Raw genomic sequence first — 14405 nt, forward strand, 5'->3', positions numbered from 1 at the left:
CTAAGTGGCAGAACTTTAACTGATTAGAGTGGGATCTCTGTTTTTTCCTTCTAAGAGCTTCTTCCCCAGCTTGTATTTTGGTTGGAGATACAAACATGTTTACAAGTGATAAGCAGTTCTTGTTTCTCCTTGAGGAAGGAGAAAAAAATGAGCTAAAATTCCTCACAAAACAGAAGATAGAGATTTGCCAGGCAGTCTGCAAGTAAATTTACTTTGATGCAGGTTTTCCCAGACTGTCAGTGCTTAGGAGCCACTGTTCTGGCAAGCAGGCACACATGGCTGCCATGGTGTGTGGGAGATGCTTGTCCTTGATTCAAGCATTTCTTCTACTAGATAAAGAAATGTTTCTTAAAGACAACTGTTATTTCCTCACAGTGGAGTGCCAGGAAGCCTTCTAGTCAGTCACACATTCCCCTCTGCTTCAGGCTTCAATTAAGGAATTGAAGAAATGCTTAATTTCCTGAGATCATTAGTGGTTTAGAGCCAAGTCTCACATACCCAAGGCTTCATCTTGGCCCTGTGCTACATAAGCAGTTAAGTAATAGAGCTTGGTTTTTGGCTTAAGAACTCCGTAAAAATAATTAATTATGGTGTAATTAAAGTAAATTATAATTCTCACTGGTTAACTAGCAGCATTAGGTGGACTGATCTCTAACATGTATGTTAGAAATAGTAGCATTAGTGTGGATTTAGGATGACATTTTCCCTGCAATGAATATGTTTTCAGAGATTACTTTTCTGTTAGTTTCACACTTTCAAAGGTGGCTTATTATTTCATCAACCAGATTTAAGTGTTTAAAAAAAAAAATCCACCACCTTCTTCACTTAGTATAATTGCTCGCCTTAAAGGGGAAAAAGAAAGCACACAAAAGGCATAACTGTCTTATTTTAAATTATCTAACACAGGGGATCTGGAATCCAAAGCATGTATTACAGTATAAAGTAAAATGTTACAGGCTGGTGTTTTGGTACTGGAAGTGGCAGTCAGCAGTCTGGTGCTACTGCTGCACAACCTGCAGTTTTTAGGGTCTTTGGAGGGAGCTGTGCTCTGTACCTGAACAGTAGAGATGTGATGCTTCTTAAAACCAGACAGAAATTCAAATCCTGTTCTTCACTCAGAATTTCAAGGACCTTTTTTCTTGTTTGACATCTTGGTGTCTCTTCCACATATGAAAAGGAAGGCAGCAGAGTCAGTTTCACAGGTGGGAGGTGCTTGATTTCTGTCCTGGTTATAAACTGTACTCTTCAACATTAAGCACTGAAACTGACAAAATGAGAGCAGTAAACAGTTGGCTCTAACCTTCCCCATCTATAGGAGGAACGTTGTTATAAAACTACATCACTAATACTTATTTTCTGCCTTTGTGAACTTGCTTAAAAAAAATTACCACCAGAACACTGTTTAAGCAGTGACATTTTGGATTTGTTTTTTTTCTAATCCACTTCCTGAAGTACTGACAGAGGCAGCAACTGCATTACTGCAAGCAGAAGTACAGTTCTGTGATTAGGGTTGGTTTGTTGATGTAAATCCTCCAGGTCTAACAAAGCTTTAGGTAAGTAGGACTTTCAAAGGATTACTGCTGCTTGGTTATAGCTTTCTTCTGCCAAAGGCTGGGACAGCTCCCACTGTGATAAGATGTTACAGCCATTCAGCAGTCATTTGGGGCACAATAAGTACAAAGGATTCAGGCCCACTGCAATCCGTTTACCACCAATGCAGAAATAAAGCCATTTATTTTGGATAAAATTGTCATTAGTGCAATACATCTTGAAACGGAAGAGGGAAATGAAAGTATTTACATAACTTAAGCAACAACACCAGCTGTGGTCTGAGGTCATTTTAGTATTTTTGTAAAGTAAAAATAAGGCAAATTAAAACCCCCTTCAGTGTTTGTGATCCAAACTAACCGAACTTAAAGATTGTCTACCCACACTGTTAAGAAGTACATGAGGTTCCAGACAAGCTCAGACATTTCACAGCAGGAAAAAGAAATAAATCCAGAGTTACAGAATTGTTCTTCTCTTATTTAACAAGTAGGTGTTTTCAGAAGGCTGACAGACTTCCATTTCTCCTGGCTGAGAGACTCTCTGTGGATTGTATTTCACTTAGGCAGGTAGAACTTTCTTCATCGTGATTAAAGCAGTCATACGTGCTCAGCAAAGACCCATTTGCTGCTCTGTCATCTTTCCGCAAGGAAACGGGCAAATTTGCTAGGGTGAAGTTAACATCTTTGAAGGCATGCAATAAAAAGATCCCCACGATGATAGTAAGGAAGCCACTGAAGGTGCCAGTGATATCATCAGCCGCCATGTGCTGCCATTCCTTGAACAGGATAGCAGAACAAGTTAAAACGGACGTCGTAAAGATTACGTAGTAGATTGGAGTCACTATTGAAGTGTTGAATATATCCAGAGCCCTGTTCAAGTAGTTGATCTGCGTGCTCACACAGACGGTAAGGCTTAGCAGCAGAATCCAAGACAAGGGACGTTTCAGCACTGGCTTTCCTGCAAAAAGTTCCTTGATAGCAATGCCCAGGCCTTTTACACAGGAGACTGATAATGCTCCGATCACAGAGCAAATTGTGATGTACACAAGGATGTTGGTCTGTCCATGGCGAGGCCCCACCACGACTATTAGAATTAAAGACACAATGACAACAACTGTTGCGAAGACCACAAAACCTGCGTTTGGGGAGAAAAGGCATCTTGTTATTTATGTATTCTATCAAACACCTTAAGGGTAACAAGAAAAAGCACACTAATAAGGCGACTGACTCAGCTTGAATAGAAAAGATAGCAAGTTTCTCGTTACTCCACCAACACTGAAGTTAAAATGATTTTAGCGTGACCTTGCTAAAATAATGAAACTTGGGCACATTACATTTACCACTCTGTCAGCCTGAAGACTCTCTATGGAATCACACTGCAGAACCTAGATCTCTACTCCGCTGTGACAACATGAAGCAGACACAGGACATCTTTGTGGTATCTGAGGGTGGTAATAAAACTCTCTGCTTAGAGAGGAGTAAGTACACATCTTTCTGTAGTAACTACTTAGAAATCAAGCCAGCATTTTTCTTACCTGGATCACGGAGTTTGTTGGACATTTCATCTAAAGTTTCTACTTCTTCCTCTTGTGGAGCATGAATTACCATCACGGTTGATCCAAGTATACTTAGCAAACACCCTATTTTTCCATGTAGATTAAGTTTTTCATTTAAAAAGAAGGATGACAAAATGGCACTAAGAAAAAGAAAAAATGAACAAAACATGCAATCAGTAATATTTATTTGCTCACCGACTTACAGCTTGATTTGACCATACATGCCAGTTACATACATGATGTGCACTTTTTGGTGAGCAGGAACACCTTTAATAGCCATAAATCACTTACAGCAATTCCACTGGTTAAGCTTTTAGTCAAAATAGAAAATCAACTATGTCACTATCAGGATACTTGCTGCAGGCAGAACTAACTTGTAGGATTTTGCAGCACCTTTTTATGCTGCCTCCCCTGAACTCTGTGTTGAGGCACTTGTAAAAATCATTTTTAAAAAGACAAAAATCTTGAAAATACTCCTGTGTTGTATACAATGTGTTTTTAAAATGGAGAAGGCAACAGTTTTTCACATACTGAGGTGCAAACTGCCAGAACCATTTTAAAGAAGTCACTTGGAATTTGGAGAAACTTCAAGTTACTTCTGACGTTTATAACTGCTCTTCATTTATAGTTAAGAACAAACCACATTTACTACAGCATATCTCAGGCACTTACAAATATTTAGCTTCACTCTCTGCAATCACATTGCTTTCTGTTAGTATTTCTTACCTTACAAGAACACTGAGAGCTCCTAGAGGAGTCACTAATGTAGCTGGTGCAAAAGCATAGGCAGCAAAGTTAGCTACTTCTCCCGCTCCCACTGCAGAGTAGTAATGATAACAAAAAAGAGGTTAGGGTGTCTTATGCAACAAACGTGTGAATCCATGCAAATCTTCTTGCACACATGAACATGCAGTAAGGGAACAAGGGAAAAATCTAATGGTGGTGTTGGGCTAACAGTACTTGTAGAACACAAAGCGTCCACTGCTATTTTCAACACAAAACAGGCTGGGGGACGACAACAGGCCCTAAAATTAATTCTGCCAAATTAGAAGAGGTGCTTTACTTTGGTGTCCATGTTGTATCTCCCCAGCCTGCTAACTGGAATCATGAACTTTTGCATGGAAGAATCTGCAGTGCCAGGCTACAAGGCAAAACACAGGCTACAGCATACATTAAGTCACAGTTACTTACTTGAAAGAAGTCCAGCCCACCACAGCCACTCCTTAAGGTATGCATGACCACCTTGACCTGAAAGAGTGTTTGTTACTCCATTAAAAATACAGATCAACAAACAGCTAGCTCTGTCACTAATAACACTGCCAAAACATTTTTGTTTGCTCTTAAAAATACAGGCAGTCTTTACTGTCTTTTTTATATGGTCTCTTGAGCTAGAGGAACTGAAATCATTGTCAAGCACTGACATGCAGATGCTTCTTACAGCCTGCTTTGAAAACTGATTATTTATTTCCTTTTTGTTAGAAGTGGCAGTGATGATCTTACTGGCTTTACAATGAAAAACAGTTCTTTCAACTCACTGTAACAACACAAAAAGCCAAGTTACACATCTCAGAAAAACACTGTGGAAATCAGGTGTGGCTTAGACAATCAACTACATACATCAGTGTGAAATGCAGTCACACTTCCCCATTCCAAACCAGGCAAAATGAATTGAGTATCTCACAGAATCAACCATCTTTCAAAAGCAGACAGGACTGCCACTGAATTACAAATATTCAGATTCAGCTTTCTGAACGATCTAAGGATTCTGCAACTATCTGCATGCTCATTGCATGCTGCTCTCAAACCAATATTCTATTACAGCTCCAACGTACTGTAACAATCCCTCATCTCCTTTACAGCCATTGAGGTGTGGGGAAGTGGCTTTTAAAATCTTTAAGACCTTAAGTTGGATCCCTCCCTGCTACAGGCAGAACTCAGACTTGGTTGCTACTAAACATTGCAAACATGAGCCTCATTGAGAAAACCCAGGAACAAGCAGAAGGAAAAGAAAGAATCTAGGTAGTGCTGGTCAGAATTTTATTGTTCCAATCAATACATTGACAGACTGATGAAAAAAAAATCAATTCCCAAAATGGTAACGGCTATACTGAAAGTGATTTAATATTGTTTAATTCAGTTCAACAAAATAAAGCTGGAAATGTATACAAGTGTCCATTAACATGGCTTTTTGTGTGGGTAATATATTAATCCGTAAGGAGAACTGAGCACTGCTTAGAACGTTTCTGGCTTTAAAAAGGCAACAATGAGAGACAAACACTTTCAGCAGCTCCAGAGAACAGACAACACTACAGCATATCATTATGTGACTCTGAGTTTTCTACACCATCTCCTGACAAATGCAGTTAAATCCACCCTCCTAGGAGCACAGATACAGTTAAGAGTGCTGATTCCAAGACCAATTTGCAAAATGAATTCAAGCCTTACCTAACATGGAAAGGAATAGTTTTATAGTAAGTGTCCCTACAGGGCACTGTATGCAAATCTAGCAGTATGTGTCACATGCTGAGTTAGGTGTATTTGACACCAGAGGGAAAAAAACACAACAAAAACACACTGGATATATATTTTAGGTTCCATATACCTAAAAGTAAGAAGGAGATCACAAATTCAGTAATCTATTAAGCAGTAAAACCAGAATGTTGTCAAGCTTCTTAAACATGCATTTACCTGCTCTCATGGAGCCCTTCCTTGCTAATCGGAGAAGGCCTTTCTTTTTCAGGATGAAACTCCCTCCAATAAAGATGCTGGAGCTCATAGCCAACACCAGCCCAATGCAGAAGTCATATCTCCCACGGGCTTGGCTCATCTCGTAAACTTCTGGGGACTGTCACATTGATCAATGAACAGTAGAGCTTCTGTTACTCAACACGAGGTGATGCAATACTGAAACCTGCACAGAACAAACACGATTAAAATGGCAGAAATGTGTAACACACAGAGGATTCCTCAGCAGTTCGTGTGGCTGATTCTTCCTGAGAATGGCCTATGGAAAGAAACAAGCATGGGTAAGCTTGACTCATGGCTGAGCAACTAACATCTTTATCTGACCCAGAATATAAAAATGGAAACCTTAAAACATAAAAGCTTCCCAGAAAAGAAAGAAAAGGAAAACTTCTAAGTGCTGTGATTTATTTTCCTTTTCCTTACGTACACAGACCTGTGAGCTGCACACCACTTAACTGACAACACCAAACAAATAATTACTTACATTGAAATTAGTTTGTCAGAGAGCCTGAGAACAGCCACAGCATTTCTTCCATGTAAACTCACTAGAGAAAGTGAAAGAAGAGCAGAACAAGTGTCAGATTAACAGCAATTTGCCTGACACAAATGAGCCTGGATGTAAGCACATGCATGTACTAGCTATAAACAAGGAACAAGAAAATGCCTCTGTTTGTTGATGCACTGTACAAAGAACTTCCCACACCTGCATGAAGCATTTTTCTGCTCAGCTACAGCAACTATGTGCTCTCTGCTGAAAAGCACCCACTCAACCTAAGCCTTAGTTATGTAAGACCTTCAATGACAGCTTAGCAAAAAGTACTAACTAGACTGGAGTACAAATGTAGGTTTTACATACTCATCCTCTAGCTAAATACGGAAATTCATTTCAGTGCATCCTTTCTCCTGTTATCTACTGCAATGAAGATCTCCTGGATTTCATCTAATACGTAAGATTTAAATTTAAGATATCTGTATAAATCCTTTCAAAATGAATAAAAACCAAACCCAAAACAAAACCCAACCCAAAGTCCTTTCAAGAAGATTAACGTTCCTCTAGTATGAAGGGAAATGGAAAATATATTTAGGCTTTTATTTTAAGGCTGCTGGTTATTACAAACATTCAGAGAACTGGCCGAAAGGAAGAAAACACACCTATAGATAAAGGTAGTTTTATTCCCTGCGAACACCAATCACTGATTTGCATTGATTTCCCCAAGCAATCATTTTCCACATAATCAGAAGCACTGCATGTGCTGCTGCACGTTGTATTAACAAGCTTTTGACTTTAAAGGGAAAGGGAGCAAAGAACAGGAGGGAAAAAAATGTTTCCATTCAGGTGCTCATTAAAGTCATGGAATTCAGATTCTAATACTGAGAGACAATGCCAGCACCAAGGCAGTGCAATACCAAGCACCCAGGCTCTGGCAGAGATGGGTGTACCAATGCAAGCTTTGGACTTCATAAAAGTACACTGCAAGTCTGTCAGGCAAGCTCACAGCTTCGACTCCTGCTCTTGTTTCTTTAAATTCATTGTTTTCTTCCAATACTACCTTTCTCTTTATGCTCTTGCTGCCAACTTCCATTAATTCACTACTCTCCTAGGAAAACCCAGCAGAGAACACGGGTAGGTTAACATTAAAAGTGAACACAGCTCCCCTTGTTTGCACCCTGTTAGGCTGTGAAAAAGCAAAGAAAAGCAAACTTATTCCATAAACACTCAACACAGCACTATCCAAAACACTACAAGATCGGCAGTTCAAAAACCTCCAGCCCTCTCTGATTATCCTTGCAGATGTTTCAGTATCTTCTTTTGTAGGAAAAAGTGAAATAAAAGAACTGCGAAGATCTACTTTAAAAACCAACACAAACAACAAAAAAACCTGAAGTGGATTCATGCATGACTCAAAGACACCTACCAAACAAAACTCATGAGTGAGAGAGCCAGACCACAACAAATCACCTCACTAACAGCTCCAAACACTTCCTGGCTTTGAACTGCCTCTTCTCCCAGGCAATAAACAGGGCCTGAGAAGATGGCCACAAGTTGTATCAGAGGAGGTTTAGATTAGACATAAGGAAGAACTTTTTCTCTCAGAGAGTGGTCAGGCACTGGAATGGCTGCCCAGGGAGGTGGTGGAGTTGCCGTCCCTGGCAGTGTTCAAGAGGGGTCTGGACGAGGAGCTGTGAGATAAGGTTTAGTTTGTGGTGGCAATGGTGATGGCAGGACAGTTGGACTAAATGATCTTGTGGGTCCTTTCCAACCTTGTGATTCTATAAATTCAGAAGACCAACAGAAGCTACTCCAGTTATATTACCAATGAGAGTAATTTTATTGGTGTAGTTTTTTATTAAAACAACTCAAACTGACAAAATCACCTTTCTTTGGAGGAAGAATCTGATTATTTTTCACATTGCTGTTTTTTCCTAAGCTTAGTTGCCCTCACAGATGTGGCCAGTCCTATTCTGGCTTGGATTGGAGTGCCGTACTTTCATGCATAGTTCACCCTGATGTCTCCTTTCACTGGCTATTTCTGCAGCAGGGTTGTGGCAAATCCAGCTCCTCACTGAAGAGGCTCACCAGGAGGGAAGGAAGGTTGGCGGTGGTTTCATTTGGACTTGGCACTGTTCTGCAAAGATTCTTTAACTGAATTCACAACTGATTTTAACACTGAGTATATCTGGGAAATAGCATAAATAACAAGCAAAGCTGCTGACAAGCTAGAGTGAATCATGGAATCATAGAAAGGCCTGGGTTGAAAAGGACCACAATGATCATCTAGTTTCAACCCCCTGCCACGTGCAAGGTTGCCAACCACCAGACCAGGCTGCCCAGAGCCACATCCAGCCTGGCCTTGAATGCCTCCAGGGATGGGGCATCCACAGCCTCCTTGGGCAACCTGCTCCAGTGTGTCATCAGCCTAACACAAGGAAACATTTCTTTTTCCTCTGTGCTCAGAAGTCCTTTTCTCTCCACAGGAGCACAAGGTACGGAGCTTAAAAGATGTTAAATATTTATTGTAACAAATTAGCTACATGTTCAGAAACATTAGAAGTGATTTTGTGAGATGAAATAATATTTTACATTTGAAAGTAGATAAGCTTAAGAAAGTATGAAGGAGTTATCAGCCAAAGAAAATTAATTATCACCTCTAATTGTTGTACTTCATCTGAAAGCAATAATTACAGTCGGTAAAAGTTAACATGGTGGATTGTTCTAACTTTGCCTACTTGGCCACCAGCCCTCAATAGCTAAGTAGACTGTCTTTTCTCTGAGAAATAGCCTAAACGTACACTAAAATCTCTGAATGCTAGAATTCTGGATTTTCTCTCCAAAGCCTCATCTTTTTAACTGTGAATGAGATGATATCAATAAACTAAGGCAGACTTCAACAAGCCATTTACTTTAACCATCTGCCCAAGTACAGCATCACTTAATGCTGCTCCTCACTACAGGCAATTCAAACACTCCTCTCCAAGGAAGATTCTTATGAATGAAACCACATAAACATCACGTGTGCTTCGATGTTCTCACGTTTGTTAGGAACTCTCTCATTACCTAATGATCTTCATCTAGATCTTCCCTTTGATTAACAAAACCCATCACAAATGTCCACTTTGGCCTTGGAACAACGTACAACTCCCTCTGTCACTGCAGGTCAGGCGTTTGCTGCCTTCTGCTGTGCAGCCCTCTGGGGCCTCTCAACAGCCCATGCTTTTTTCTCTCAAGTGTGACTCCTGAAGCTGTGCACTGTATTTCAGCTGAGATATTAGCACTTCCACAATACAGTGGAAGTCTTCTTCCACTCAATCCAAAATTAGTGGTTTTTTTTTCCTGCACAGTCAGCTTCAAGTGCTCCAACAGCATAACCTCCAAACTCTTTTCTGCAGAACTACTGTTTTATGAACTGCATTTGTTTAGCCAGTTCCACCTGGCTGGACGTCATAACTTTCATTTCCTCCTACAGAAACATCTCCTTTTACAGAAATGTTTCCTGAAAATATTCAACAGCATTTACTCACTGGCAACCCTTCCCTGCTCACTGCCATTAATTACCACTCTTGTTTCGGCCACACCACCAACACTACATGACTCACCAGAAGGATCTGAAAACAACAGGCCTGTTTTGATATGACATTACTAAGAGTTAGCCCAGGTACAGCTGCTCACCATTATTTATTTATTTATTTATTTATTAACTTTTCTGCTGTCTTCTCAATTCTGCTCACCTGTAAGAGCTCCATAAGAAATTTTGTGTTTCTGAATTTCAAATAGTGCACCTGCTTAATGCCCTCTCATCCACAAAGCCTTATGTGGAAGAAGAGTGGGTTCAATCAACCAAAGCTTCAACAAGTGTACAGTGACTGTTATATGTTCCCTTCTTCCTTTCCAGAGGCATAAATCCACAGGAACCAGAAACACCCCCTAAAAGCACAAGTGTTCAGTAATATACCCTTTGAAGGCTTGTTACATACATACCAATTTGTTCCAAAATCCAGAGGCATTCGCTTCTTAAGTATCTCCAGTGTTAGGTTTCTAAAATATAAGTTAATAAGAATATTGATTGGTACATTAAGAATTCAGCTAGAAAACCCCAATGTCCATAACTTAATGCTAATCTCACCTTCATGCACGACACACAGAAGTGTACACAGTCTCACCTATGCTTCACAAAGGGAGCTCACACTTTTAAAAATGCCTGAGTAACACAGTAGAGAGATTTTCCAGTTCAACATTCCCTTCAAATGCCTCATGTGGAACCTTACAGTTCTCCCATCCCTTTGCTTTTCGCTTCACTAATTGAAGAAACGAGCGTGCAATCCAAGCCATTCCTTAGGAGGGAACATGCTAAAAGTTGAACTGAAATACTGTTGTCATCCCTTCATATTTGTTCAGTAACTTAAGTCCTAAGCACTTTTATGGTAAGAAAAACTAAAGTTTCAAGCATTGGCTTTGGTACAGTGAGCTTTTAGAAGATATTAATATACAGAACTCTTAGGTTGGGGAAAAAAGTAACAACGCAGATATTCTCAGTAAGATTCCTTAAATCTGCAATGTACAGGTAACTCTGTAACCCAAGTCTTCCTCCTCAGTCCAGTTATGCGCACTCATGAAAATCTGAGACATGGGGGCAGAGAACACATAAAGGACAGACATAACACACAATTCAGACTTCAGAGCTGCTGGTTCAAATCTCAGTCACGTGCACCTTTAAAAGGCCAAGATGCATGCCATCCAGAGCCCAAGGAGTCCAGAAAGTAGGAAAGAGCACCTCCAATTTTGTAGCGCAACTCTAATTCCAACAGAATGAATCACAGAATCACAGAATGGCCTGGGTTGAAAAGGACCACAATGATCATCCGGTTTCAACCCCCTGCTATGTGCAGGGTCGCCAACCACCAGACCAGGCTGCCCAGAGCCACATCCAGCCTGGCCTTGAAAGCCTCCAGGGATGGGGCACCCACAGCCTCCTTGGGCAACCTGTTCCAGTGTGTCACCACCCTCTGTGTGAAAAAATTTCCCCTAATCTCCTAAAGCAGAGATAAAGTTTTCCAGCCTTGTCCATGAGAGCGCAGTCTTATACTTATTTTTATGTATTACACAGACAAGGTAAACAAGGAAATATGCTTTATCTTCATGTTATTATTATTATTTTTTTTTTTACAAGGATGTCATACACGTGCATATAGATAGCACACCAGAGGCACAAGTGCTCAAAGCAAAAGACACACCAGTTTCAAAAAGCCCATTGAAGAAGGTTTTTTGAACAGTGAGGAAGTGTACTCCTTCAACACGGCATTAATAAAGAAAAAAACAAAGAGCATTCAATTTTAAGATACTGGGGGAGAAAACAAGACAAGAATCCATTCTTTACCTTTTTGTACATCCTATTCTTCCTACGCTATTTACACTTATCCTCTTTTATATAAAGAACAATCTTCAATGGCAGGACGTTCACCAAAACAGAGCGTTATTCATCAACTAGGCAACTACAGCGTGTTTCGTAGCTGCTGCCCTCCTGCCTGCATTTCCCAGAAGTCTATCAAAACGGCCCAACAGTCAATGACACAACCTCCTCCATCCCTGCTGCAACTATTTCGTTACCTCATTCTCAGCCACACGACCAAAGTTCACTCAAGTTCCACCTTGAGCTTTTGACACAGGCAGCCTCGCGTTCCACGCAACCTAAAGACGCTCCGGGACTGAGACGCCAGACGCAACCCTTACCTTCACCGAACGGAAACAGACCCAAAACCTCCCTTCACACCTCACACCGAAGCCGAGCCCGGGTTGGGAAGCTCTGCCGGTGTTCACCGGGCACTCAGCGTCACAACGAGCCACGGACGAAACCGTTCATCTCCACGGGACGAACGCGGCACCGCGAATACTCCTCCGCCAGTCGCACGCACGCACGCACACGTTACCGCAGCCAGGCACGGCCCACCCGGGCCTCCCGGCTGCTCACCCACACGGCTCCCAGCACGCCGGCACCGGAGCCCGCGGCTCGACCCCGAGGCGGGGCGGCGCCTCGCGCCCACAAGCCCCGCCCCTCGGAGCGCGAGCTCCAGGCCGCCCTCCCCCCCGTGGCGGGCCGCCAGGCCTCCTCCGCCCTCATCTCTCCCCCGTTACCTGCGGTCGCCGCCCCTCACGCTCCCGTCGGGAGGAGCCCCGCGGCTCCCGCGCGCGGAAGAGGAGGAGGGGGAGGCCGGAGCGGGCGGTGGGAGGGGCCGGCCGCTACGCTCTGCACCGCCATGAGGTGAGGGGATGGGACGGTGAGGACTGACGGCGGGCAGCTGCAGCGAGAGGCGAGGGCAGGCGCCTTCCCCGCGCTCGGCTGTCCCCGCCCCGCTGGTCCCGGCAGCGCCCGCCGGAAAGGGCGCGGCCGCCTCGCTCTGGGCCGGGCCGCGCCCCGCCCGTCCCGGTCACGTGGCCTCTCCCGTAAGCCTTCCCCTCTCCTTCCCCCTGCGGGTGCGGTGTGACGTCAGCACTACCGGCGGCTGAGGGCCGCGTAACCGCCGTCACCTTCTGAGCGAAGGGGGGAGCTGCCTGAGCCCGGGGCGGGGCGTAACTCCGCTTAGGAACGCTATTTCTGAGCCGGCTTTGTCGCCTTCTACGGGCAACTTTTTTATATTATTGTTTTTAAATAAAGAGCCATTTAATGCACTGCAGAATATTTCACAAGAAGCGTGTTTCCTCGCAGCCGCACGTCATTTGTTATGACTTGCTACCCCAAGCATCCCTTCCAAAAATCCACGTTCCCCTTTCTTTTTACACTCTTACGGGAAAACTTACAGACCATATACAGTAAGATTTAAAAAAAAAAAAAAAAAAAAAAAAAAAAAAAGGCCATTTTAAATAGTTGAATGATTTGTATGATTTATTAGTCCATTTAAGCCAAATCCCACGCTCCTCTTACGCAGTTTCCTACCAAGACTGCTTGAATCTCATATGCCTGACTGGATGTTGGCATGTTTCTCCTCAGCTTGTAGTTTAGACTCTGGAACGCAGCTCTATCAGTTGATAAGTGCCAGGCTCAGAGAGCCCTTCAGTTCCTTCAAAACTACTGATATACACCTTCCAAAGCTACCGTGGAACATTAGCCTAGATTGCCACCACTCCCAAAACGTCCACGATAGCTCCACCTGAGAGCTCTGACTTTCAAGTAGGACAGACCTGTTGGTCACAACTCCCAGTGACAACACTTTTCTTTGCTAGGATTTCTCAGAACATGACCACAGTCTGCATAGGCTGCTGCTTCATTTCTGTAAAACTCAGAAACAAAACCGGAGCAGCAATCTTGGCTTACCCTCCCATGATCCCTCATCTTGCTCATCAGCTGGACCAAAAAGGCCCCTCACTCTGTCACTTTAAGTCCTGCACTTTCCAGGACACTCAAAGAAATAATTTTTAGGCCTATTTTATGTCCTAGGGCAACATTCTATCCCCAGGCTTGAAACTAGACTGTTAGATGCAACATTAATTTTGCACTGGAACAGGTTGCCCATTGAGGTTGTGGATACTCCACCCCCAGAGGCATTCAAGGCCAGGCTGGATGTGGCTCTGGGCAGCCTGGTCTGGTGCTTGGTGACCCTGCACATAGCAGGGAGTTGAAACTAGATGATCATTGTGGTCCTTTTCAACCCAGGCCATTCTATGATTCTGTGATGATCTATATAATAGACAGTACGCAGCTATTTGCTAAGCACTTCACAGCTGGCTTTTCTGTGTTGTGCAAGATACCAGAACTGTGAAGTCTTTGAAAAAGTTCAATATCTGTTTAAACTCTTCCTGATTTTTTTCCAGCTGTTAGTTCTGATCAAAATACTGTTACTCCTTCACACAGAAAACATTTTTGAGTGCTCTCAGTTCATCACAAGTCATCGCAGCCTTATTTCACTGCCAGAGGTTGTGCTTAACAGAAAATTATCAAAAAGCATCTCTTGATAATTTACAACAGCATGATACACCAGACATGTTTTCAGAGTATCTGGAAACTACTCTGAAAAGAAGAGTGATAGTAAGCTACCTACCCTCATCCACTCTCACAATACTGCTGCA

At 42.6% G+C, this 14405-nt stretch overlaps 1 protein-coding gene across 3 annotated transcripts; it reads right to left on the bottom strand.

Annotated features, from left to right (window-relative positions):
• Window positions 1-1704: 1704 nt before the first annotated feature.
• NIPA2 (NIPA magnesium transporter 2) lies at window positions 1705-12741 on the bottom strand. Of its 3 annotated transcripts, none has more exons than XM_048964018.1 (8): window positions 12477-12741; window positions 10326-10382; window positions 6333-6393; window positions 5792-6014; window positions 4295-4351; window positions 3830-3920; window positions 3083-3243; window positions 1705-2682 (listed from the first exon to the last, which is right to left on the bottom strand). In XM_048964018.1, the coding sequence occupies exons 4-8, from the start codon at window positions 5928-5930 to the stop codon at window positions 2045-2047; spliced, it is 1086 nt and encodes a 361-aa protein (XP_048819975.1). In that variant the 5' UTR covers window positions 5931-6014; window positions 6333-6393; window positions 10326-10382; window positions 12477-12741; the 3' UTR covers window positions 1705-2044. The 3 variants fall into 3 exon arrangements, with proteins under 3 accessions (XP_048819975.1, XP_048819983.1, XP_048819966.1); XM_048964026.1 differs by lacking the exon at window positions 12477-12741 and adding an exon at window positions 12115-12392; XM_048964009.1 differs by lacking the exon at window positions 12477-12741 and adding an exon at window positions 12075-12392.
• Window positions 12742-14405: the final 1664 nt, after the last annotated feature.

The sequence above is a fragment of the Lagopus muta genome, chromosome 1, assembly GCF_023343835.1.
Source record: "Lagopus muta isolate bLagMut1 chromosome 1, bLagMut1 primary, whole genome shotgun sequence".
In the NCBI taxonomy this organism is placed as follows: Eukaryota; Metazoa; Chordata; class Aves; order Galliformes; family Phasianidae; genus Lagopus; species Lagopus muta.